General features: G+C 55.7%; 1 protein-coding gene across 2 annotated transcripts in view; it reads left to right on the top strand.

Moving 5' to 3' along the window:
* Window positions 1-22,600, top strand: part of TTBK1 (tau tubulin kinase 1) — a 40,558-nt gene extending 17,958 nt beyond the window's left edge. For both annotated transcript variants that reach the window (XM_081039970.1, XM_081039969.1), the window contains exons 14-15: window positions 17,258-18,792; window positions 19,420-22,600. In XM_081039970.1, coding sequence (XP_080896096.1) covers window positions 17,258-18,792; window positions 19,420-19,777 — 1,893 coding nt within the window. In that variant the 3' untranslated portion in view covers window positions 19,778-22,600. The remainder of the gene's footprint in view (window positions 1-17,257; window positions 18,793-19,419) is intronic.
* The last annotated feature ends 3,155 nt before the right edge of the window (window positions 22,601-25,755 follow it).

Here is a 25,755-nt window from a genome sequence, read left to right as displayed (position 1 = left end):
TGTCATCCAAGAGGAGTGTAAGGTGGGGAGAACCAAGGGTGAAGGCAGAGCCAGGAAACACCTCTGGTGGGGGGGTATGAGAGGAAAAGGAGCCCTTGAGAAAGACTGAAAAAGAGGGGTCAGACCATGGGAGGGACCCCCAGGGAGAGGGGTCCTGGAAACCAGGGAAGGGGTGGCTGAAGCAGGTGAGGGCAGCAGGGAGGGGCAGGGGCGTTTCCTGTGGTTGGGGCTCCATGCAGGCGGTGCGCCCTGAGAGCCAGGATGGACGGACAGTGATGGGGAGCAACGGAGCCAAGGCAGGAGGGACCCTAGACTGGACACAGGGCGGACATGTTGGGAGCCCTGGGAGGACCTGGTCAGGCTGCAGTGGCACCTTTGCATATGGGGGGCGGGACTGAGGGACAATGCTGGAAGAGCAGGGGTGGGGGCATGCCAGATGGTGGCTGAATCGCGAATGCTGGGCTGAGGGTCCACAGCATGGCTCATGGTATTTTGATTACTTTCTTCTGGCAAGGACGGGGTGTCAGAATGGGCAGAAGGCCTGGCCTGGCTTGTCTGTGTGGGAAAGAGGCTGACCTCCGATCCAGGAAGTGGCACCAACGTTACCCTGGGTGCTGCAGAAGTCCATGTTCCCTCAGAGGGGCTAGGGAGAAGAGCCAAGGAGGTGATGCTGGAGGGCTCAGGGCTGTGCCACCTTCTGCTTTATCGTGTCACCTGGAGACGGGCACCTGGATTGTCTGGGAATGCCCAGGGGCAGGGCCGGGGCCAGTTCTTCTGTGCACTCAGGTGACACAGGTCGGGAGGCCTGACCTGGACTGGAGTAGGAGAGAAGCTCCAGGTAGGGCTGTGTTCAGGCTTGGAAGAGAGGACCTCTGAGTCAAGATCCTGAGGAGTGTGCATTCTGGCCTTGCCCTGGACTCTGGAAAATTGGGTGTACAGAAAGGGGGCACCATGAGCCCCCAGCCCAAGTTGGAGGCTCAGCTGGGACAGGGTGCGGGCTAGCATGACCTTTGCTGACCTGGACGTCGTTTCCCCAGGACCAGCACTGGGTAAGCAGTAGAAGATGTGTTTGGAGCTCCCTCACCCTCCCTCCCTCCCTCCCTCCCTCCCTCCCTCCCTCCCTCCCTTCCTTCTTTCCTTCAACACTTAGTCATTTCACACTTAGTATCTACTCTATGCTGGGTACCCAAGGTATCAAAGATAATATGCATAATATGTTGTGCCCACAGGAAGCACAGTCTAGGAGGGAAGCAGACAGTGGTGGTGTGGGGTAGAGAGAAAGCCCAGCATTCGAGTCGGGACACCTAGGTTCCAGGCCTGGGCTCTGCCCGTCCCTTCCTCGTGGCTGTACACCATTTGGGGCTTCGAGTGAGGGACCTGAGCTGTCTGGGGGGTTTGTCTCACCTTCAGATTTCCATCAATATCCTGGGAGTCACCCTCACATTGGGGGACTCTGGTCAAGGGGCTGAGGGGAGAGATTTGGGGAACGGACACAGGCCTATTGTACAGTCAGACAGTCTTAGGCTCAGTTTCTGCTTCTGACACAGGCAGGCGCTGCCCATCTCGATGACTTGCGTGTTTCTGGAGGGGGCGTTAGGTGATTGTGGCCTTGGTTTCCCCACAGTGTACGTTAGTGATGTTGGTTAGCATTCTCCAACCGTGTGTGTGCATTTCGGTGTCAGCTTAGCTCAGGAGTACACATCGGTGTGTGGGTGTGTCCATATGTGTTGCCCACGCATGTGAGAGTAGCTAGTGGGTCTGCAAGTGTGTAGAGAACCACAGAAGCCGGGAATGTCAAAGCTGGAAGGAGAACAACAATCACAGTAGTAATTCTAATGACTATAATAGTGGTTGGCACTGCTCTCAGCACTTTCACATTCTGCATGTGGATTCCCCACAACAATGCTGTGAATGGCAAACCCATTTAAAAGGTAAGGAAACGGAAGCTCAAAGGAGCTAAGTCTTTAGCCCAGAGCCACCCCCTAGTAAATGGTAGAACCAGGATTTGAATCCAGGCAGCTGGCTTCAGGGTCATGCTCGGGGCCACTCAGTCTGAGGCCCGTGTCATTAGGAGAGGAGCAAACACAGGCCAGAGAGAGCAGTTGGCTCTCGCGGAGTCAGAGGGGTGTGTGTGTGTGTGTGTGCGCGCGCGCGTGTGTGTATGTTGCATGCATGTGTACCCGCTGGCTGGGCCGTCAGCACGTGTGCCTGTGAGCATGTCACTGTGCATGGTGGCCTCTGTGTGTGTCTGTGTGTGAGCACACGGGGTGTGACCTGTTTAGCTGAGTATTTCAGTATAGCAGGGTAAAGCAGAGACCTTCCTTCATCCAGGGCACAGGGAGAGGGAAAAATAGACGGGCATATTTTTTCCTTCTTTCTTTGGCCTGGAAGGAGTCCTGAGCCCATCTATGTGGGAGCTCCCAAACCTGGCAGTACACTGGAATCACAGTTTGTGGAACTGCCTCCCCACCCCCCCCCACCCCTCCCCACCCTAAGAGATTAAATGGCTCAGGGAGAGCAGGAAATCTCTATAGGGACTCCCCACCCATTCTTTCTGCAAAGAATCCCTCCTAGACCTAGCTCAGGCTGCTCAGTGTTTGATGTGCGAACTTCCTCATAACAACAATCCTTAGATTTGAGCACCTGCAACCCTGTCACCTACCCCTGTAGGAGGCAGGGATGAGGTGACTGGGGACCCAGGAAGAAGTTTAGAACCAGGCATGCCATGATACTTTAAATCTTTGCACACACCTTGCATTGTTCTGTAGGGAATTTAAGGTGCAACTTGGAAATGGCTGGTAAAGCTAGGGCAGAGGGGGGAGCAGCAGACAGTGTGTGATTTGAGGGCTGGGTGTTTTCCAGGTCATCTCTGGCAGATAACACAGCAGGTCAGCATTCCCTCAGCACATGGACGTTTGCTGGCTGCCACTCGGACATTTCCCTGCCACGTGCCAGGCACTGTACTAGGGGTTAGGGGACAACGCTAAAGAAGGCTTCCCAGTCTAGCCCTTTCGGAGCTCTCAGTCAAGAGGGGCGGGGCAGGGATACAGAGTGTAGACACATTGGTTCAGGTAGGCATATTGGGCCATAGGGGAGAGAAGTCTTCTCTGCTGGGAACAAGGAGCTTTTCTGGGAAGCTGGGCTGATCTCACAAGGGTGATATTTCAGCTGGGCTTTGGGGTCCAGTAGGTGTCCCCAGGTGGCAACTGGCCTGAAGGGGCAGAAGCACATTGGGATTAAGTCCCCCTGGCAGCTGACCAAACCCTGACTGTGGTGTTAACCTTGAGCCACCCACGTGCAGTGAGGGAATGTGGACCACTGTGGGTGCCTCTGTGCCTTGGTATCTACGGGGGGCCTTAGACTTCAGCACGGACGGGACCAGCTCAAGGATCCTAGACTTGGCCAAAAAGAAGCTGGAAGGGAAAGCAGGGTGAGAGCAGACAATCCCATCAGAATATTCTTTCTCCTCCCCTCTCTAACAGAGGCTCCATGTCGGGTCCCTGTGTCCCCATTTGACATCTGCAAGGGGACACTGGCGTGGCCGGGCCCCTCCTCCTTCAGCCCCCCAGCAGCTGGCCCAGCCAGTGCTCACTGCCCCACCAAAAACTAAACTGGCCTTAGTCCCAGGAAGATCTAGGGGTCAGGACAGGAAGGGCCTAGTGACACCCACGCCACCATTTCCATCCTCACATGTCTGCGACACTCAGTCCCATTTTCTCTTTTCCCTCTGAGGGTACAAGTCAGGATTCTCCCTAATGACAGTGAATTGGCCAAGCCCCTGCCACAACTGCCTGTGGCTCAGCCATGGAGAGGACAGGGGAAAAGCCACTTTGGAGAAATGTTTTCTGTTTGCCCCACCTCCTGCCAGTCCTCATTCCCAACAGTGATTTAAAGGATAATAAAGCAGCTCACACGACAGCATTTACTCCATGGCAGGCGCTGTTCTAAGTGCTCTGCGTATTATAACTACCTTGGGACAACCCAGTGATTTGGGAGCCACTGTTACCCCATTTCATAGATGAGGAAACTGAGGCATGGAAAAATGAAGAAGTAAGTTGCTTGAGGTTACCCAGGTAGTAAGTGGTGAAGTTGGGATTCAAACACGAGTAGTTGAACTCCAGAATCCCACCCTTAAGCTAGTTGTCACTGAAACTCTGACCCCCAACCCCCCAACCCTTGGGGGTGCCAAGGCAGAGGGTGTTCTCTAGACCTCACGAGAGCATGGAGTCCAGCTGGAAGCAGTCGGGACACCGTGGCCCACACAGGGCAGCAACAGTTGCAGAATCCTTCCTGAAGGCTGAGATTCCCCAGCCCGGAGGGAAGGCTGAGCTAGGTGGGGCTAAGCCAGGAACACTTCCCAGAAGAGGTGAGCGACCAAGGTCTCTGCAAGGAGACCCACGGTGTGAAAAGTGCCAGAGAGCAGGCGGGGGATGGGCGTTGGAGGCCTGAGCCTAGGTTCTGAGCAGGACGGGGTGGTCTGCACCCCCTCCACCCTGCCGGACCCTGCTCCCCCGCCCGGGACGCTGGCGCCGCAGGGGCTGTGCGCGGTGGGTGGTCCCCGAGACGGAGCTGTCGAGTCTGTGCCTGACACCTCTTTTCCCTCCACTCTCTTGGTCTCTTTCAGTTGGAGGAGGACAGACTCTCGGGGCACTCCCTCCCGCGGTACAGCCCCCTGCGACGACTGGCGTCCTCCGTGTTCTCCTCCTCCACGCTGGAGACCGAGCATTACCCTCACCCCGGCGGCGGCGGCTCCTCGGGCTCCTCCGGTTCCCTCATTCAGCGCAGCCGCTCGGCGGAGAGCAGCCCCGTGCGGGCGCCCCACCGGCGCCATGCGCCCCTCGCCACCGGCAACCACAGACTCGTGCCCTCGGTGCTCCGCATCTCGCGGTCCCAGCTGCAGCAGGTGTGGGCCCGCTTCACCCACAAGACCTAGGCTGGGCCCCCCCCCTCCTGGAGGGGGCAGGTGGGGGGGGTGGGGAGCAGGCAGAGACCGTGGTTCCTTCCCAGGATGCAATAATCCCACACTCACACAGCCCATCCCACCCGGTCATGCAATACCTCCCCCATGACATTAGCCCAAGGTACTGTAATCCCCCCTCCCCCATTATCTCCCTTTGCTCTGTGCCAGCCAAATGGTGCAGGGAGGGGTGGTGCTGTCCGTGCAGTTTCAGGGACAGGATGAGGCCCTCAGCTGGAGCCCCCAGTGGGTCCAGAGTCCAGTGGAAACTAAGGTGTCAGGGAGATGAGGCATGCTGGGTCAGTCAGTGTAGCATAGGGTTTATTCTGTTTAATCGGTGATTTCTTGGCATGGCTAGGCCTGGTCCCCCACTGAGGGGGATGGCAGAAGACAGCCCCACTCCACGGGGTGTGAATGCCTGTCTGTGTGGGGCAAGGCGTGTGGCCCTGTGTGTGAGAGGCGGGCCTGGCCAGTTGGGTGTGGGTCTGGTGGGAAGTGCCTCTGTACTCAGCGATAGGGGGAGCAGCAGCCCTGTGAACCCGGGAGCCTGTCCCGTGCCACTTTCACAGAGCCTGGGGCTTAGTCCACTGTAGGTGGGCCGTCCCCCACGGCATATGTGCCCTCACTCACTGGTGGGACTGGTTGCCTGGCCCAGCTCCTTGGGAGCTGAGGATGGATGAATGGGATCTGCTCCTCAAAGGGAGCTGGAACCTAGGGCTGAGGGGACCCAGTCTAGAAGCAGTGACAGAGAGGGTGGTTGTTAAGGATGAGGCAGGACCTGTGAGCTCAGGACAAACCCCAAACAGCAGCTGGCCCACCACTGACCCTCTCTGAGGGCGACTCCTTCCTTTAGGTGCTCAGCCAGGCCGGCTGGCCCCCAGGGGCCGTGGTGCAGACAGACGAGGGTGCAGATGAGATGGGGACCTAGAGGTGGGTGGGGGGTCAGGATGCCAGATTGCTTATGCCTTTCTGCCTATTTCTTAGCCCCCAACTTGTCACTGCAGGGACCCCCAAGGTTCCCTTTCTTCATTCCTGCCCTTGTCAGCCAGCAGCTGTATTCCCCTGGGTAATGGGGCAGTGATGAATACGGTACCAGGAAGGGCAACGCCTATACAGGGAGGAAGGAAGGGGGGAGGCATGAAGGTTTCCCATTTGTTGCAGAGAGACTGTGCCTGTGTGTATGCATGTACACACATGTGTATGAATGTGCTTATACGTGTACACGCGTGCGTATGAATGTGCTTATACATGGGCATTTTAGTGGATGTGGCAGGGCTGTCATGGAGGGTTGCGTAGGCTGTCTACTGCACAATTCCCGGGACTGCCATTTACATAGACCCCAATGTGAATGGCACCTGCTGAAGTTGCACAGTGCCGCAGCCCTACGTGTGGGTATGTACGCGTGTACATATGCACACGCATACGTGTGTTAGGGAGTCAGAAAGATATCCGTGCAGTTCTTGATAGTTTCCTAGGTACCTACTTTCATCCTGAATCGTCTCTCTACCCCCGCCTCCCTGTGATCTCTTCTTCCCTCCCAACTCAACTCTCTTCAACTCCCCAGCTCTCTCTGGTTGGAGTAGAGGCCTCAGGGCCCCTGCCCCAGCCTGGGGTGGGCAGGGTTGTTCAGTCGAACTGTCCTCAAACTGTCCTCATGGATGGCCAGCATTGTGTTATGGCTCATCTACACGAGCTACACACACACCCGCTTCACACACACACCCAAAATCTGCCCCCCCTGCCCCCCACCCCCGCCCCAAACACAAAGGATGTCTGGGCCAAGAGCACCTTCCCTATCCAGGAATGAAACTTGAGCCCCCACCCCTCCCCCATCCTGGCTGCTCACTTTTGGACCTCCCCAAGTCCAAGCCTCTGTTGCCCTCAGGGCTGTTTCAGGTGGCTCCACACCCTGCTGTGGCAGACCGTAGAGGAAGGGTCAAGGGTAGACCCTTTGAGAAGGGACAGAAAACACAAAGCACAAAGGTGAGAGAGTGGGATGAACAGTAGCCCCACTCCCACTTTCCGGCACTGCCCCCCACCCTCCTGCCTGCCCCTCTGGCCCTCTTCCCCTCCCAGCTAGTGGCAGGGGGTGAAGTGGAGGGGAGTCTGTCCACCAGCCACTCCAAAAGTCAGAGAAGTGGAGGCAGGGCCGCTGCTATCTGGGGTTAGATGAAACCAAGCACTCTGTTATCCGGCATTCCCTTCCAGAAGGTTCTATTACCGAACCTGAGTACAGCTCCTACTCAGTGACCAGAACCGGAGGTACTCTGAGACCCCAAAGTGCCTTGTGACCTATCAAAGGCAACGGCACTACCTTCAGCCTTGTTTTAGCATTAAATACATATTACTGTTTCCAAAGCATTTAGAGATGGGGAATCCATTCCAAAGGTGGCTGAATTTTCACACACACACACACACCAGAACTGGTAACTGTAGGAGAGTGTGTGTCTTTTAAAGTAAGATCATGATTCAAAACATTTTGTCCTTTGGGGACATCCTTTTGCATGCCCTCCATGGTAGGGGAGAGAGTGTCTTACAAGCCATAAGGTTCTGAGCTAACAGGAGGTGATCTTGATAACATTATCTTTTGAGGGTGGCTTTGACTTTTGGAAACAGCTAAGGCCATTTGAAGCCACATGTGCTGGATCAAGGTCATGTGACGCTTGACAGAGCCCAGCCTGGTTTGGAGTTGCGTCTCCTGTCTCTAGGTCCCAGGCCAGGCAAGGAAATTGTGAGCCTGCCATGTTGCCAGGCTCTTTTTTCTGAAGGGTTTCCCAAAGAGGAGAAATGCTAACCTGTTTTGGGAAAGCGCACAGCCTCCCCAAGGTCAGCTTTGAAAAGAGGCAGCCTACTTTGTTATACTTTGAAAATGGTGGTTTTGTACTTTACAGTCACCCAGCAGACAGGGGTGGCTTCCAATGATTTATTTTTTATTTTATTTAACAGTCACTGGCCCTTGACACATTATATGCCAGGCAGTGATCTAAGCACTTTATGAAATTAACTCATTCACTCCTCATAATAGCCTATGGAGTAGATCCCAGTATTATATACATTTAATGGATTAATAAGAATATTTAATTTACAAGGACATTAAAAAAAAACCTTGCCAATGCCGAATAACTGAGCTCTTGTTTGATAGGAGTTTTAAAGTGTTTCAGTCTGTGTACTGGTCTATTTACTGTCCTTCCTGAGAAGAACAGAGAGAGTTGTTAGTGAGCCAGACTCTCCTTCCTTCTCCACTCCCCTCATGAGATGGGGTTCAGGTGGGGGTCACTCCAGAAACCTGGGGTTGGTTGAAATGGCAGAGCTTGCCTCTCCCGAGACGCCAGTCTCTCAATCCCACAGGACCCCAAGGATCCCAGGCAGCTCTGGGGATTAGGTGACGGGGTAAGAGTTACAGTGAGAAAGCAGGTGCTCAAGACCCTGACCTCGGCGGTCTTAGCGGGGGGCCTCAGGGTCGGGCTCACAGACGGCAGCTACTGGCGCTGGTGGGTAATGACCATGAGGATTTGAGCTGAGTGTCACAACTCACTTGTCCACAGGAGCCAAGCAGTGTCTGGGAGCCGGCAGATTCAAGGACTGTGGTAAAGAGGGGAACCCCCGCCACACCATCTTCTGCTCAGCCAATTGTTGCCACTACCTTGCAATTTTTGTGTGAAATCTCCCAATTTTTACTTATCGACTTCTAATTTTCAAAAAAAACTTTTTAAAGAAGAATCACTGTGTGAGCCAAACAAACAGGTTTACAGGCAGAGACCCTGAACTCAGTTTGCAACCTCTGTGAGCCTGAGCACTGCCCACCCCCTTCTATCTCAAAAGGGAACAGTGTTCTTCCTCAAACCAGGTGGGCTTCTTAGAGGGAGCAGCTCACAGCCGGGGAGGAGGTGTGGTGTGTGCTGTGCATATGTGTTGGTGTGTGTGCCTGAATGTGTGTGTGGGCCAGGGGACTTATTCGTGGTGAGTTTCTCCTTATAGGACCAGTATTTTCTCTGTGGGACAGGACCCTAGGTGAGTGAAAAATACTCTATTAAATTCTCCAGAATGAATAGACACTCCCACACACTCAAGGCAGCTTGGGTCACAGCAATAACCACTCAGCCCTCATCCCAACCACTAGCATCCCGAACCCAGCAATCTCCCTTGACATTTCCAGTTTTGGGGAAAATGGGCCTAGAGATGACCAGGTGGAGGAATAATGGCATCTCTGAGCCATGCTGGCATATTAACCCTTGCTTCCCTAGCCAAGGCGGCAGGGCCCCCCAAACCCAGGAAAAGCCAGGGGTCCTCAGTGTGGAGGGTTCCAGGACCCTCCTTGACTTTCTTTCCTCTGTCCTGCCTAGGTCCCTTTTTCTGGGGAGAGATGGTGCCGCTGCCTGGGTGAGGGGGCACAGGGGCGGAGCCTGGGCCACTGGGGTGGACAAAAGGCGCTGTGTCAGTGTGTCTTTATTGGGTGGCCAGGGGAGGGGACCGCGCTTAGGGAGAGTCTGGGTACCCCTGGCTGTGGGACCCTAGAGAATGCTGTATCCCCTTCTGTCCTTGAGTTGATTTGTCCCTGAGGATGGAAGCATAGACCCCCTAAGGAGTACCTGACCACCACCCACCCTACCCCAAACCCCACTGAGATCCCAACCCAAAGGGCAGTAATCAGCCCACCCCCATGGGCAGACCTTGGTAACAAAGAGTGTGGCAAATCACTCTCCTTAAGTTGGGGAGCATATCCCCAAAGTTCACATTACTCCCATTAGGGAAAGAGGTGCCCCTGGGACTCGTGGGGTCAGCCTCTGAAAAATGTAAAGCATCCTTCTCCCTAAGGGAGATGCTCCCAGCCTGAGGACCACATCCCTAAATATCCCCCATGGTTTCACACCACCAGTGGGCGTCCCAGCCCAGGGAGCCCCTGAGCCCCTGAGCCCCCGGCCTCCTCCCCAGAGTAAAGAATTGAGAAGAAGTCGGGGAGAAGGGTCAATGGAACCCAAAGGAATATAGGAACCTTCCTAGACCTCTCTCTCCTTCCACTTGTTTCCAGGGTCAGTCAGTCCACCCACGTATTCTCCCTTCCACCTGCGCAGGCTGGGAGGGTGCGGGAGTGGGGTTCGCTTTGTCATACTAACGCGCGCGCTCTCCATCCACTATTCGGACAGCAAACTAGCAGTTCCCGGCCAGGGAGAGCACAACGACCGCATTTCCGAGCATCTCTCGCAGGTTTCTAAGTGTAACAGGACCCAAAACACCACTTTTCGCTCTATCCCCGTCCCCCGGACCCGCCCACACCCCTGCCCCCGCCGCCGTCCAACCATGAATGTACGTTCCGTCTTTTTAACTAGCTGCTACGCGGCGTGACCGGGGGGACCGCACGGCCTCTGAGCCCCACGACCGAGCCCTGCCCCATCCGTCTCCGGGGCGTTCCTCCCGGGAGCCCCGCCTCCGTGCGCGACCCCAGGGGCTGCAGCACCTGCCCCCCCCCACGCGCCGAGCTGCCCGCTGCTAAATACTCCACTTGGGTTCCCACCTCCCACGCCCCGCCGTCGCGCTCAGTCCGTGTTTATTTCCCCCTCCGCCGGCTCCCAGCCGCTGGGTTCCTGGCCTCTGGGAGGGACGGGGTCGGAGTGGGGCTCGCCCGCTAGTGCTCCCAGGGCCGGGGTGCAGACCCGCGGCCGGGAGAGGAAGCTAGCCACTTCTCCAGGCTCTTAGAGCCCGCATCGCCCCACGCCTGATTCCTGTTACCTCACCGCCCACAGGACTGCCACCACCCCTGCCCCAAATAATTGGCCTTGCAATTGGATGCCAAAGAGCCCAGAGTTGAGGGGGAAGCCAAGCTTTGAGCCCAGGTCTCTCAGAGCCACCCAACACTCACTTTTTGCCCACGCCCCAGGGTCCGTGTCTCTTGCCCCACCCCACGCCATCACTGAGGGCCCTACCGGGCCCCCAAACATGCCTCCACTTCCGGCTCTTCTCCCTCCCCACCCCCGAAAATAAAACTCAGGGACCAACATCTGCTTCCTTTGCACTTGCTCCGTCGACCCCTCCCCCCACGTGGAGGGGCTTCCGTGGGGGAGGAGGCGGGGTTCCGGGCCCTTCTGGCTGACAGCGTTGAGCGGGGAGGGCGCTGGCCCCTGACTTGAGTGGTGGGGCTGGTGGGGCTGGGGGAGCTCAGCCCCGGGGCCCAGCTGAGCCCTTTCCCTCCAGGGACCCGAGGACCCCCCCCTCCCAGTTTCCGGATACGCTCCCTAATTGTGGAGGGAAGGGGAGCGAGGGATGGGAAGGGGGTTGGCGAAAGGACCCCCCCCCCCCGGAGGTCCAGCCCGTTTATTTCCGAGGCTCCGTCTCCTATCATGATTTCGCGCTCCCCTTTTGTACTGCAGTAATACTGTATTATACGCTTGCACTATTCCGCGACCCCGGCCAGCGTAAGCATGCACGAAAAACTCAAAACCACACACACTCACACACAAAGACGGGACGCTTTTTTCCCCCCTTCCTCTCTCCGGGGTGCGTCCTCAGCGTACACAGCGGCGTCGGGGGCCGCGGGCCTGGGTAGAAAAGCATGCACTGAGCCCTTGCCCCTAGACGGCGAGTACTGTACAAATCCAACACTTGAAACCGACACGCACACGCGCGGCGCCGCCACGGGGGTGGGACACGGACACGCACCCACGCGCACACGGCCGCGCACGGGCAGGGGTGGGGGCGCCCCGCCGGCACGCGTCGCTGTGCGAGGGATCTTGTGCCTTTTTAAGTCCCTGTATGTTCATGCAGACAATCCGGAGAGCTTGTGTACTAACTACCAAATCCTGATTAAAGACGCCTTCTAGGAACCTGCGCTTCGCCTGCTTTCTTTCACTCTCCTTCTTAACCCACCACTCGATGCAGACCCCAGCTCTGGGGGTGCCCGGTTGGGCAGGGGCTAGTCTTTTGCTGACTCAAGGATGGGGGCAAATTCCAGACCAATGGACCCAGCCCCACCCCTAACCTCAACTGGCAGCTAAGACCACGGCTGAGGGGGGAGACCCACAGGGGGCTCAAAGAGGTTTCAGCCTGGTTGGACTTGAGTAACTCGCTCCCTGCTGGTTGTCTCCTTTCATCCGGAGGAGAGGCTTGAGGGGTGGACTCGGGTCTCTGGGGCCTGAATCCAAATTTGCAGCTTGCCAATTTGTCCAAGATGGGAGGAAAAGTCGGGAGGTGGGCCCACTGATAGTTTCTCTCCCGGTGGGACTAGGGAGGTCGACTGTGCGGTGGGGGGTGGGAGGCCAGCATGCGGAGAGCCTGTGAGGCGGCTGCCAGAGCCTCTCCCTGCTCCTCTGCTCTGAGGGGGATCTAAGGCAGCCCTGGCCTGGGAGAAGGATCTATGGAGGGGGTTCAGTGAGAGAGTGGGGATGCAGCGAGAGCACGTGGGTTGAGGGAGGACTAGGTCAATGAGGGGGCGGGACACGGAGAAGGAGAGGATTGCAGAGACTTCTGAGATTGCAGAGAAATAGGGTGAAAAGAGGGGCTCTCTCTCTCTCCTTCTCTCTGGTCCCACTCCACCCCCGTAGGCCTGCTGCCACAGCGCCAAAAGAGGAAGACATCTTTCTTCTTGGGGCCTAAAGCTAGTGTGCGGGCAGGAGACCAGCAAGTTACAGCTGCATTTCCTGACCCCCAGTGCATTTAGGACGCCCCCACACTGTCAGCTCCTTGCCCAGGGCCAGGCAGGGATGGGTTGGGGACAAAGAGATCTGGAGATCTAGTGTGTGAGGATCTGTACAGACCTAGGGTAGGCAGCCACCTTCCCAGGTCATCTTACTTCTTCCACCCAGATGACTGTCACTGGCCAGTGCACCTGGGGTGGGTGGCACACCTGGGCGGAGGGTGGAGGAGCAGAGGGAGGGCTCTTGGTTCGGCAGATGTGGTTTGAGTGGAGACCCAGACAGACAGGTAAAGAATCTGGGAAAGGCAGTGGTAGATGGAGGACGCTACACTGTTAACGTTTCCTCATATCCAATTTTCAGGCTGGGCAATTATGGCAAGGGGGGTGCCCCCCCGGGGAGAAGGAGTCATGGGAGGGGTGCACCTGGTGGCTGCTGAGGGAAGAGGAGGGATGGGGCACCTCTGTGAGAGTCACTAAAACCTTCACCGCCACGCAGCGGGGGAAGGGTGGATATCAGGGCTCACCCTCCTGCTTTTGTCACTTAGCAGCCTTCGTTCTTTGCCCTTGGCACCCACGTGCTGATGTGCAGTGCAAAGCGTCTGGGTTTGGCCAGGGTCCAGGCGGAGAGTTGCCCTATGCACCCTGTGTGGGGCTGAGGTTATTGGAGTAACCTGTCCTCTGCGTCCTCATCAGAGAAGTCAAAGCTGAGGAGAGCCCAGTTTTGTCGGTGGTTGGGGAAGATCAGAGAATGGTCCATCCACCTCCCTCCACTTTTCCTGGTGACTGGAGGAAATATAGACTTGAGCTGTGTTCTGAAGCTAGTGAGACCACAGTCTTCTGGTCTGGGCTGAATGGGGGCAGGGGGAGGGCCGGAGATTTCATTCTCTCTGCGCATGCGTCTCAGCTCCAATGGCCTGCCTCCCCTCCCACCTCGATTTACCCTATGACATCTGCCTTTTGCCAAATCCCAGCAGAATCACCAGGGAGCTTTACACAAACTGATTTCTGGGCCTCATCTCTGGCCTACAGAATCTTGGGGGTAGGACTCTATATTTTTAAGAATCACCCCCAGATAATGCTGTGCCAGACTAAGCTGGAGAACCACAATAAGCAAATTGGAATCATAAAAGGTCACGGCCCCGGGGAAGGGAGCAGGAAAGGGTGATCTTCCCAGATCTGAACTTTCCCTCCTGACACCCAGCACTGTGGCTTTCCTCTAAGCTGCAATGGGGGCGGGGGGTGTCATTGCTGTCCCCCTCCTGTGGTGTCCTCAGCCCTCTAGGACCAAGCACACAGAGGTTGTCTAATGATTGCTGGCTGAGTGAATGAGCACTAGATTGCATGTGAGAATGGATGGATACTCTTTGGACCCAGGCAGCAGGAGAGGCTGGGAAAGAGGGAGGGAGGATTACCCACCCTATGAGAAGGCAGGAACTTGAGATAGGCCTGGCTCTCCTCAACATGGAAACATGCAGAGGGGCAGAGCGACTTGGAAACAGAAAACCCAGCATACTCTGGCCCAGGTGGACTTGGCACTGATCCTTCCGGCAAACCTGTCCCCACTCTGAGGTTTACAGCCCTTCCTGCTAAACAGCAGAGGCTCCCAGGTTTCCCTGTATGGGAAGGAGGGAGGTCAGTGAGACAATGGAAAGAGTTCTGGGTTCTGGGCCACCCTGGCTGATGTGTTTGGGCATGGCAATGCATCTTTCCAGGCCTCAGTGTCCCAGTCTGATATCATCACTGATGCTTGATTTTCAGTTCTTATTCCTTTTCCCTCCCCGGTAATAGAAGGGGAGGGCTTTGAGATGGAGAGAGAGGGTTCCAGCTATGATCATCTAACAGCACTGTGAGAGGTGGGCCCATCCTATGGATGGGGCTTTTCCAGAGAGATCCAGGGCCCGAGCAGAGGAAAAGGTGGTTCTGCCAGGGTGCCCAAAGTGTCCGAGATGGACAGGGAACACAGACAGAAGCTCTGCTGAGAAAGGATACCTAGTGGGGTGGAAGGATGTCCCCTGGCTGGGATGTCTGCTGCTGGGTGGGGGAGTTCTGAGCCAGACAGGAGGGAGACATGATCAGAACTCTGTATCTGTCTGCCTGTCTCCGGCTGTCAGTGCCAGCACCTGCCCCATGGCCCCCACAAACCCAAGAATTCACAGCAACGCCCTCCCCCTTTGCCCAGTTATCTTCTCTATCCTGGACATTGTAACTAAATATGGCAAAGGCCCCAGCACAAGGCCTGGCACAGAACCAGCACTTAATGTTTGCACAATGAATTAATGAATAAATGAAGAATGAGAGTGGTGCAGAAAAAGAAAATAATTGCTGGGGACTTCCAGCCTGCATATGAAGGGGACAAAGCTCTAAAGAAGTTCCCTGTCTGGCTCAAACAGGTGTGCAGGGGTCCCATCCAGGGTCTGATGCTTCCCTGCCTTCTCCCCACCTGCCCCACCCATCAATCCTCACCTGATGGTCTGATTGGGAGGAAGAGCATGGCAGCTGATGGTCTGATTGGGAGGAAGAGCATGGCAGCTGATGGTCTGATTGGGAGGAAGAGCATGGCAGCTGATGGTCTGATTGGGAGGAAGATTATGGCAGTTGACCACAGAATAAGTCACAGCCAGCCTTGGGCGGACCCTTGGCCTGGGGGATTCCTGCCTTCCCTCCCCATCAGCCTTTGCGCTGTCTGTTTGCACAGAGACCTCCACTAGCAGACCCCTCTTCTCCCCCACCCCCTATCCCCCATAGGTGTGGCATGCGGGCACTTCTGGGGCTGGGGAGGGAGGTAATGATCTCCAAACCAGAGTGAACAGGGAAGGAGATAGGAGGGAAGGAGCTAACATTTATTGAGCAACTGCTGTATGCCCGACACATTGCTTATATGATCTCTCTTATGATCACAGCATTTGTGGAGTATGATTATCCCCATTTCATTTCCTAATATATAGAGAGCACACTCCATTAAAATGAGGACCATGTTTATCTTGTTCACTACTTAATCCACAGATTCAGGACTTCTTGAATGAATGAATGAATGACGCTCAGGGGGCTTAGTGTCTATGAGGAGAGAGAACCATGTAAACACCTGCATGTGGAATAGAGGGAGGGAAGGTTCTCTAATGGAAGAATGTGGGAAAACAAATAGAAAGGGGAGTGATGAAGTCTGCTTGGTGAGCGGACAGGAAGGCTTTTTGGAAGCTGTTTGAGCTGGGTCCTGGAGGAAGAACAGGAATTTTTCATGTGAATAGAGGAGGTGAGAAGGACCCCCAGGCAGAGAAAACTGCCTAGAGAAAGCCCCAGAAGTGTGAGATGCATGATGCATTTGGGGAACTGTTGGTGGCATTTACACATACTCGTGAGTGGCTGGGGTGGAGAATGGGGGTCCGTATGTGTCTGGGGTGGAGGGTGGGGGCCCGTATGTGGCTGGGGTGGAGGGCGGGGGATCAGAGGGTGCTGCTAGAAGTGAGGTTGGAGCAGAAGGTAGGGCTGAGGGGGAGGGGTTGCTCATGCCAAGCCAAAGATTGGAACTGTCTCCTGAGGTCATTGTAGGTTTCTGTAGGTTTAAAGACTAGAGAGATGGGATTAGATTTAGGTTTCAGGAAGATCACTCAGGCAGCGATGGGATGGATGGATGGGCAGTGCAGGATGGAGAAAACAGGCCGGTGGCTGGGGAACACCAGGCAAAACAAGTCTATGGCCATGGGGTTGAAGCAGCAGACACACATGTCTAAGAGGTATACTTGGCAGGACGCCCTGAGAATCTGATAGCACCTGAAGATGTCAGGATATCTCCAGGGCTTCTGGTCTGGATGGGCTCATATGTTTAGGAAGATGGAGGCACAGAGCGTTCAAAAAAGGCTAACGAAGTGTTGGACACTGTTTGCACCATCCCACCTGGATCAAAGCTAGTCAGCCGGGGTAGGGCCCAGTGCATTGTGGGTGTCTGGGATGTGTCTGAATTGACAGAGTGGTGCTGGAGAAGCAGCAGCAGCTGAGGTCCTGATAAGGTGGTCAGGCCTTTCTAGTCTGGAAGGAAGAAGGCGAAGGGGAGATGTGGCAGGAGTCTTAGAAAAACAACAGGCCATCACCTTGCCAAGGACTCCATACAAAGCCTCAAGTGGGGAAAACTTAATCGGCTGAAAAAAAGCTGTTCTTCCAGGCTGTTTGTAAATTCCTAGAGGAAGTGTGGACTCAAAACACACCTTAGAGGTCTGGAAAATTCCCAGCCAACAGGCCTGGAAGAGTCAGAAAGGAAGGGTTCTGGAGCTCCAGTGGCCCTCGAGATATCCTGACACCTCTGACACCTTCAGACACTCAGGGAGTCCTGCCACGTATACCCCTTAGACGTGTGTGTCTGCTACAGCAATCCCACGGCCATAGCCTTGTCTCGCCTGGTGGTTCCCCAGCCACAGGCCTGTTTTCTCCACCCCTCACTGCCCACCCATCCATCCTATAGCTGCCTGAGTGATCTTCCCGAAACTTACATCTAGTCTCCCTTCCTCAAACCTACAGAAACCTAGAGTGACCCCCACGGTCCTCAGCTAGAGCAATGCACAAAGCAGAGGCAGTGCCTAGCCTCCGCGAGCTCACGCTGCGGTGCACACACCTGGGCCTGTAGGTGTGTGGGGGCAGCAGCGTGGGTGGCCTCAGCTGGTCCGTGTGTGTGTCCCTTGCAGGTGTTCTCCGTGGCGCCCCCGTGTGAGGTGCACGGTCTCCCGCGAGCTGTGCCTCTGAGCCTGCCCTACCAGGACTTCAAGAAAGACCTGTCCAATTACCGAGAGCGGGCTCGGCTGCTGCACAGGGTCCGCAGGGTGGGCTTCTCGCACATGCTGCTCACCACCCCCCAGGTTCCGCTGGCTCCGGGTCAGCCTCAAGCTAATGGGAAGGAGGAAGAGGAGGAGGATGATGAGGAAGAAGACGAAGAGGAGGAGGAGGAAGAGGAGGAAGAGGAGGAGGAGGAGGAAGACGAGGAGGAGGAGGAGGAAGAGGCCCTGGGGGAGGCACTGGGGCCGCGCAGTGGCTCCAGCAGTGAGGGCAGTGAGAGGAGCACTGACCGGAGCCAAGAGGGTGCCCCGTCCACGCTGCTGGCTGACGATCAGAAGGAGTCCCGGGGCCGGGCCTCCGTGGCTGACGGGGACCTGGAGCCTGAGGAGGGTTCCAAAACGCTGGTGCTCGTCTCCCCCGGTGACATGAAGAAGTCGCCTGTCACTGCCGAACTGGCCCCCGACCCTGACCTGGGCACTCTGGCTGCCCTCACTCCTCAGCACGAGCGGCCCCAGCCCACGGGCAGCCAGCTGGACGTGTCCGAGCCAGGCACCCTGTCCTCCATCCTCAAGTCTGAGCCCAAGCCCTCGGGGCCTGGGACAGGGCCGGCGGCTGGGGCAGTGACTACAGGGGCAGGGGGAGGGGCGGTCACCTCCTCACCCTTCACCAAAGTCGAGAGGACCTTTGTGCACATTGCTGAGAAAACCCACCTCAACGTCATGTCTTCTGGTGGACAAGCCTCACGGTCTGAGGAGCTCAGTTCTGGGGGTGAGCTGGGCCTGGAGGTGCCCTCTGAGGGGAGGGCTGCGGAGGAGGGGACCTCCGTGCCCATGGAGAACGGCATTGCCCACTCAGGGCTGGAGAGCTGTGCCCTGTCCGCCCCCCCCGGGGACACTGCCTTGGAAGTGACCGTGGAGTCACTGCCCAATGGCCCAGCCCTTGCTGAGGGGCCAGCCCCAGTGTCCCCACCGGAACCAGGCCCTGAAAAACCGGCCACCATCTCCCCTAGCCACCGTGCCATGCCAGGCCCTCGCCCTAGGAGCCGTATCCCTGTCCTGCTTTCTGAGGAGGACACGGGCTCTGAGCCCTCGGGTTCACTGTCGGCCAAAGAGCGGTGGGTCAAGAGGGCGAGAGCGCCGCAGGACCTGGCACGGCTGGTGATGGAGAAGAGGCAGGGCCGCCTGCTATTGCGGCTGGCCTCTGGGGCATCGTCCTCCTCCAGTGAGGAGCAGCGGCGCGCCTCTGAGACACTCTCAGGCACCGGCTCTGAGGAGGACACGCCTGCCTCGGAGCCCAAGGTGTCCAGGAAGGCCGGGCGGGCAGCCTTCCCCCGGAGTAGGATTCCTCGCCCCATCAGCATCCGCATGCCCCTGCCTGCCCCGGCCCAGCAGCTCCCCGGCAGACCCCATGGTGCGACCTCAGCATCTGACACAGCCATCACCAGCAGGTGAGAAGCCACTGCCCTTCCCAGGGTGGGCAGAGGGTGACTACAGAAGGCCTCCACCAGCAGGGGCTTCCCCAGAGCCAAGGTCAGGGGTACTGAAGACTCAAGAAGGATTCTCAACTACAGCCTCTTGTCCACCTCTGACTCAGGTCCCAGCCCTGTCACTGGGCTCATGGGAGTGGCTACAGTGAGCATGTCTGGAGGGGCGCCAGGGAGGCCAGGTTTGGGAAAGGTTGGTGGCTAGTGGGGCCCACATGCAGCCTCAAGTGTGCCATGGGGCCTTTGAAGCCAAAGGATAAAGCCCAGAATAGTTGGGAGAAAACATTATTCGTGTTAATACAAATGTGGGTATACTAGCATGTAAAATCCAGGAGAATTTGAAAGGTGAAATAGAGACAACAAAGAAAGCTGGCAGCCAGCTCTTCCAACAGCCGCCTAGCAGTATGTGGTCCCTAGAGGTCCCACCCTGAAGGATGGAGCACCAGTCCTCAGTTTATCTACCTGTGCATTGGCCTTCCTCACTTTCAGGATGCAGGACTCTAGGGCTCAATGCTCAGGAGATTCCGAAAATGTCTCTTTTTAAAATTTCTTTGCCCTGTTTTCTTGCCTTCTGCCCTCCCCTCCCCGCAGGCTCCAGCTGCAGAAGCCCCCAGGATCCGCCATTGCTGCTGACGTCCGCCCCAAACAGCCGGCTGGCCATGGCCTGGGCCCAGGGCGAGCCCAAGCCAGCATCAGGCCCTCCGCCGCGCGCAATCCCAGCGCGTCCCCCCGGAGCCAGTCCCTGTCCCGCAAAGAGAGCCCCTCACCCTCGCATCAGGCCCGGTCCGGGGGCCCCCCATCCCGGGGCGCCCCGCAGACCCGGGCCCAACCTGACGGCACCCCCTCCCCGGGGGGGCCCAAGAAAGGACCCAAAGGGAAACTCCAGACTCAGCGCGCAGCAACCAAAGGCCGGGCAGGTGTCCTGGAGGGCCGGGCAGGGGCCAGATAATGACGCGCGCGGCTCTCCGCGGCCCCCCACCCTCACCCCGGCCCCCCACCCGCAGCCGGCCATACTGGAACAGCTCCCAGCACAGCCTTACGCGCCTGACGCGCGCCACCCGCGGCCCCAGCTTCCCGCCTGCACCCACGACGGCGCGCCAGCACCTGCCGCGCCTGCCCGGCAAGACCCGATCGGTGGCAGGCGCCGCGCCGCGGGGGGAACGCCCGCCTCCCCTCACGACCCGTCATATCCCACCCCCTGCCATCCTTCAGGTGGGGCAGGCTCACGCTCCGCCCCGGGAGGGCTCAGTCACTCATCACCGAGGACCCCATTAATGGAGACGCCCCGCTCACCCACCAGGCCTCTGCAGCTCTCCATGCGCCCCCCACCTCTGCTTACACCTCCTACATCGCCTTTCCCTCCTCCCGACCCTCTTCCAGCCAAAGCCCCCATTTTTCAAAAAGGCAGCCTCAAATGCTGGAAGTGGAGGCTCCAGCTTCCCCTGGGGGCCAACCCCACAGTCTCCTGGGAAGGATCTCTTCTCAGTGGCCAGAGGAGGGTGGGGAGGTGGGACCTTGGGGCTGCTGGTCTACTCAGGGAGAGGGGGCGGGTCTGACCTGCCCCAAAGTCAGCTCTGTCCTGGACACCCCTGGGGGTGGCAATGGGCAGGTGATGAGGGCTGTTCCCCTGCACTTCTAAGGTGCAAAGCCTCCCTCTCCCTAAATTTGGGTGGGATCTCGGCGGGAATCATAGAGTGTGGGCTGACTTCCTGGTCAGTGTTTCCCAGTGCGGGGTGGGAGGGGGCCTTGAAAAAGTTTTCACCTATCTTTTGGCCGCCCGTCTAGTGCTCAGGACCCCTCACCATCAGGAATTCCTTATTGAGATCTAACCTCAGTTCCGCCTACTGCAGTTTCAGCCAACTCCCTTCTCTCCTGGGTTCAGTGGAGGTGGAGAATGGCTGCTTATCATCTTGTCTCCTTGGCCCTTTGGAGATTCAGGGAGTCAGTTCCGGTCAGGTCACCCTCCCTGTCCTCTTGGCGGATGGGGGCAGGGGGAGTGGGCTGGATCAGACCACCATCTCCCCCAGTGGTGGGAGAGAGCAGAAACAGGCAGACAGACCGCTGGCCCTGGGACTCACGGTGGAAAGGCCCTTCTAACTTCCAGACTGTATGCCTGCGATCGGTGCGGCCCAAATCCCCTCTTCCCCCAGCTCCCCCTTCGGCTTGTCCCCTCTTCTCCTAACTCCAACTATGCAGCTGAGCGTCCCTGTCGAGGTTGAGGACAGTACATCTCAGTGAATGGATGTGGGGGGCATTCTGCTGGGTCTGGCGCCTTCATAGCTCATCCCAGCTCATCACGAGCCTCCACGGCCTACGTCTGGGCCAAGCAGCACATGGGCAGGGGAAGGGACAGCCATGGGGACAGGTCCCCCGCAGGCCTCCTCCATCCTCAGCACCCACAGCCTCTGTCCCCTGGCCTGGCCCTTCTGTTCTTTGGGGCATGGAGAGCAAGGCAAGGTAAGAAGGGGAAGAGGAAGAAAGGTCCCAGCATGCCCCAGTGGGCTGGCAGCTCCAGCCACCCCCACTTAGAAGGATACCCATGAGGAAGGTGGCCCCGGGAGCACACTGGTCATGCCAGCTGAAGCCCCTTATGGAGAGTCAGCGGGCATGAGCAGCCGCTTCCAGGCCCAGGTGGTGGTGTCTCTGCAGAGCAGCCTTGGGGAGGACTCCAGGGAGGACAGCCTTTGAGGTCCACCCCACGCTGATGCCGAAGCTCCCAGAACACTCAGGAAACCTCTCTGGACAGAGCTCTCTTTGTCAACCTGAGACCCTCCCAAGACCTCTACTCCCCCCTGGGTCCAGCAGAGGGGGTGGAAGAAGGGTCACTCCCTCCCACCTAGAGTTTCTCTGAATGACAATCAGCTCCTGCCAGGTGGAGACCCAGGCCTGACCCCTGGTCCTCAGGTCCTGGGCCTGCTCCTTGCCACCAACCCAACCATGAATGTAGGGCCCCCAGCCTCACTCCTGCCCCAGGGCCAACAACAACCTGGTTTGGTGTTGGGAGGAAAAGAAGGTGGCCTGAGAGAACCCCAGGCCCATCCTACCCCCCAGCTTCACCCAGCGCTGGAGCTGGGCAGAGACACAAAACCCTTGGGAAACCAGATCTCTCCAGGGCTCCCAACTGACCTCAGGCCTCTGCATCATTGACTGTCACCCACCAAGGTAGGAGGGGCGGGGGCAAGTGTGGGAGGGGGCTAGGGGACTGCTCCCCTCTCCAGGAAGGACCCAGGGCAGAGGAAACCACACCCCCTAGTGCCCCCACCCCCAGCTGCAGCTTCTGCCCCCCTGAGCATCCATCCCCTCCACCAAGCCCTGGGGGTCTTGAGCCCCTTCTCTATAAAAGTGTCACACACTATCACCACTTCACCCCTCCAGCACTTTCCCATCACCACAGCCTGTGTCACCGGCTCAGATGCGGGGCTCCTCGCCCTAGAACAGAACACGCCTTCTGTCCGTGCCCGAGGCACTCGGGTTCCCCACTCCCCAGCTCCTCCAGGGGCCTGGCTTGCTCAGTCTTCTCAGCTCCAGAGATGAGCCCTGGTGGGCATGGGGTGGAGGGCAGGGACTTGCCCTCCCCCTCCCAGGGGAAGCCACTGAAGAATGTTTACATGCCAAACAGAATGTAACACCTCCCTCACCCTGTCCCAGTCACTGCATGGCCACTGCCCACCCTGTACCTGTCCACCCCCACCCAACACCCTGGAAGCCGCTATCATGATTAGATCGGGTCTCAGAAGGGAAGTAGCCATCACACCATTAAAAAGCCTGTGGACCTTTCTTTCTGTTGGCCTGGACTCTTCTTCCTTTGGGGGAGAGGGCAGAGCCCAGGCCCTGGGGTTTGGGGTGGGCAAGAGAGAAGACGCAGGTTGGTGGGCAAGTGGGGAGGGACTGTCATGGAGACAGATTGTTTCTACAGATAAGGAAATGGAAGCTCAGGACGACGACGCAGGTAACTTGCTGAGGGTCACACCTGTGGAAGGAGCCTACCCTTCTGTCTGATGGCAAAGCTTGCACTCTCTCAGCTCCATTGGCTGCCTCTCCCAAGGGCCAGAGACTCTAAGTCTAGCTTTGTGCAGAGAGGGAGGGAGGGAGAATTCTCATTGCCCAGAAGTTACCAGACAACAGTGAGAGTGTTAGGAAAACCATAGAGTACAGCAGTTCACAGGCAAGGAAGAACAATGGCTATTATTCTAACGAAATCTATAAATATCACAAACGAACATAGCCGATGATCCAACATCTCTACTTCTAGAAAAGTAGCCTACTTGTAAACTCACAAAATCGTGAGTGAAAAATTATTCATTGCAGTATTCTTTTATAGCTTCACAAAGCTGCATCTGCAATTCTGAAGCCCACAAAGTTCTGGAAACTAGGAGTGTTTCCATTTGACTGGTACAGACTCTTTGGTATCAAAACCTGACAAGATCATTTATAGCTTTTATTAATTCCACTTATCATGCATGTTTTCAGTGGAAATATTACTGTGTTTGATTATGGGGTGCTGCCTTAGATCCCATTAGGGTATATCATAATATATGGAATACGCACTGAATTGCCTTTATAAATTATATATATATATATATATATATATATATATATATATATATATGATCTGAATTCTAAAAGAAATCTGATCCCAGTGGTTTGGGTAAGAGACTGTGGACCTGTAAAAGCAAAAGTTCAGACATAATCCCAACGTCTTTTAGCTGGGGCTGATTGATAGAACATGGCCCCCCATATGATGGGGACCCCATTGTGGAGTACTGTGAAGCTCTACAGTAAAGAAGGTGGCTCTTTGTAGGCCCTTACGGGCTGGTCTCCAACATTAACACTAAGTCAAAAATCATGTGTATAATGTACACCTACCTAGATGAGTTAGAGGTCTCTGGCTCCTTCGGGGAGGAGAGCTGGGGGGAAGGGAGGCTGTACCTTTTGCATTTTGGACCCTAAGTTCACTAGATGTGAATCTTTCGTCCAGGCAACACATAACCAATTTCTGTCCCAGGGCAGGGTATAGATGCACTTACACAGTGGAAAGGTCGCGAACTTAATTGTGCGACCTCGTGTATCTTATAAAGAGAGGAGAGTATACTATGCTGAATCATGACTTTTATGCCCAACAATGTATGTTAAAATACAGATCTTTTTCATTTTTAGTATATTCATAGAGTTATGCAACCATCACCACAATTTTAGAACATTTCCATCACCCGAAAAAGAAATTCTATACCCATTAGCAGTCACTCCCATTCCCCAACCCCTCCATCCCTAAGCAACTATTAATTTACTTTTTGTCTCTATATAGATTTTCCTATTTTAGACATTTCATATAATTGGAATCATAGAAGATGTGGCTCTTGGTGACTTTCTTCTTTTACTCAGCACGCTTTCAAGGTTCATCCACATTGTAGCATTTATCAGTACTTCATTCCTTTTTATGTCTGAAAAACATTCCACAGTACAAGTAGACCACATTTTGTTTATCCACTCATTGTGGACTTTGTTTTTTTCTACCTTTCGGCTATTATGAATAATGCTGCTATGAACATTTGTTTACAAGTGTTTGTGTGGACATGTTTTCATTTCTCTTGGAACTATACCTTTGAAAATATCCACAGTAGAATTTCTGGATCATATAGTAGCTAACTCTAGGTTTCATATTTTGAGGAATTACCAAACTTTTTCACAGTGGCTACACCATTTTACATTCCCATCAGTAATGTAGGAGGCTCCTTATGTTCTTTGTAATGGCTACATGGTAGTCCATAGCATGAATGTTCCATAATTTATTTAAACAATTCCATGTTGATGTTCCATTAGATTCCCCCCCTAACTTTTCACTATATCAAATAGTGCCAAAATTAACCTCCTGGTTCCAATATTTGCATACTTCTGTAAGTCTAATTCTAGGGGAAATCCCTAGAATAATCAAACAGATACAAAATCGTATCTTGCTCTATATTTAATTTATTTTATTATTGAGAATGAGTGAATGAATGCCATGGCTCATTCATTCATTATTTAGCACTCCTTCATTCAACTAATTCTGCAGGCTAATGCTGAGCCTCCCACGTTCCAGAAGCTGCCAGACATGGGACACTGTCCAGGAATTGAGACAATGCACGCTGGGCTCTGAAGGGGGTGGTTAGTTGTACATTAACTTTCACTGTACATGTTCTATATGCGCTGATACACGAGGCTCAGGCAGGGACTCCCAGACCAGACTGGGAGCTGAAGGAAGGCCTTCAGATGGATATGGCGCTTAGGCTGAATTCTGAAGAACAAACAAGAGTTGGCCGGGTAAAGAGGAGAGGACATTCTTGCAAGGTGTGGAGGTGTGAGAACAGTGGTGGTCACAGGTGCGAATTGGGGAGTAGAGGGAGGAGTGAAGGGGGCCCAGGCGAGGCCTGGGGCAGGTTAGGCTATGCCAAAGAGGAAGGCTTTATAGGGTTGCACAGAACCCCCACTCCCTTCCCCAGGAGCCTGAGACCTGTGGGGAAGACTCACTTCCCAATGCTCCACAGTTGAGGACTTGCCTAGCCCCTTGCTGACTGCTTCTCCACCCTCCCAAAAAGATATTTCTCTTTTCTTTCCTGTGGCCAAGAGAGCTCTGAGGACAAGGGCACAGAGAAATAAGTGGCTTGAGCAAGGTTACTCAGTTAAGGGCTAGGTAGACGCCACAGGACCAGGCACATTGAGGGGGGGAACCTTTGTTACTAGAGAGGAGTGGCCCCTTGGGGACACCCTGGAGAAAAGAGACTGGGCTGGGAGTGTGGAGGGTGTCGTGTCTCTGATCATCAGACACTGGGGCTTGCTGAGATTTTCCCATTGGCTACTCAGGAGTCAAGGCCAGGGCAAGAGCTGAGACTAACCCAATACTGTAGGATGGTCAGAATGACCTTCTAAGTCCTCAGCAGATGCAGGAAG

Source organism: Rhinolophus hipposideros (assembly GCF_964194185.1).
Source record: "Rhinolophus hipposideros genome assembly, chromosome: 3".
In the NCBI taxonomy this organism is placed as follows: Eukaryota; Metazoa; Chordata; class Mammalia; order Chiroptera; family Rhinolophidae; genus Rhinolophus; species Rhinolophus hipposideros.
Note: the sequence above shows the minus strand (reverse complement) of the source record. Positions and strands in the feature narration are given on the sequence as shown.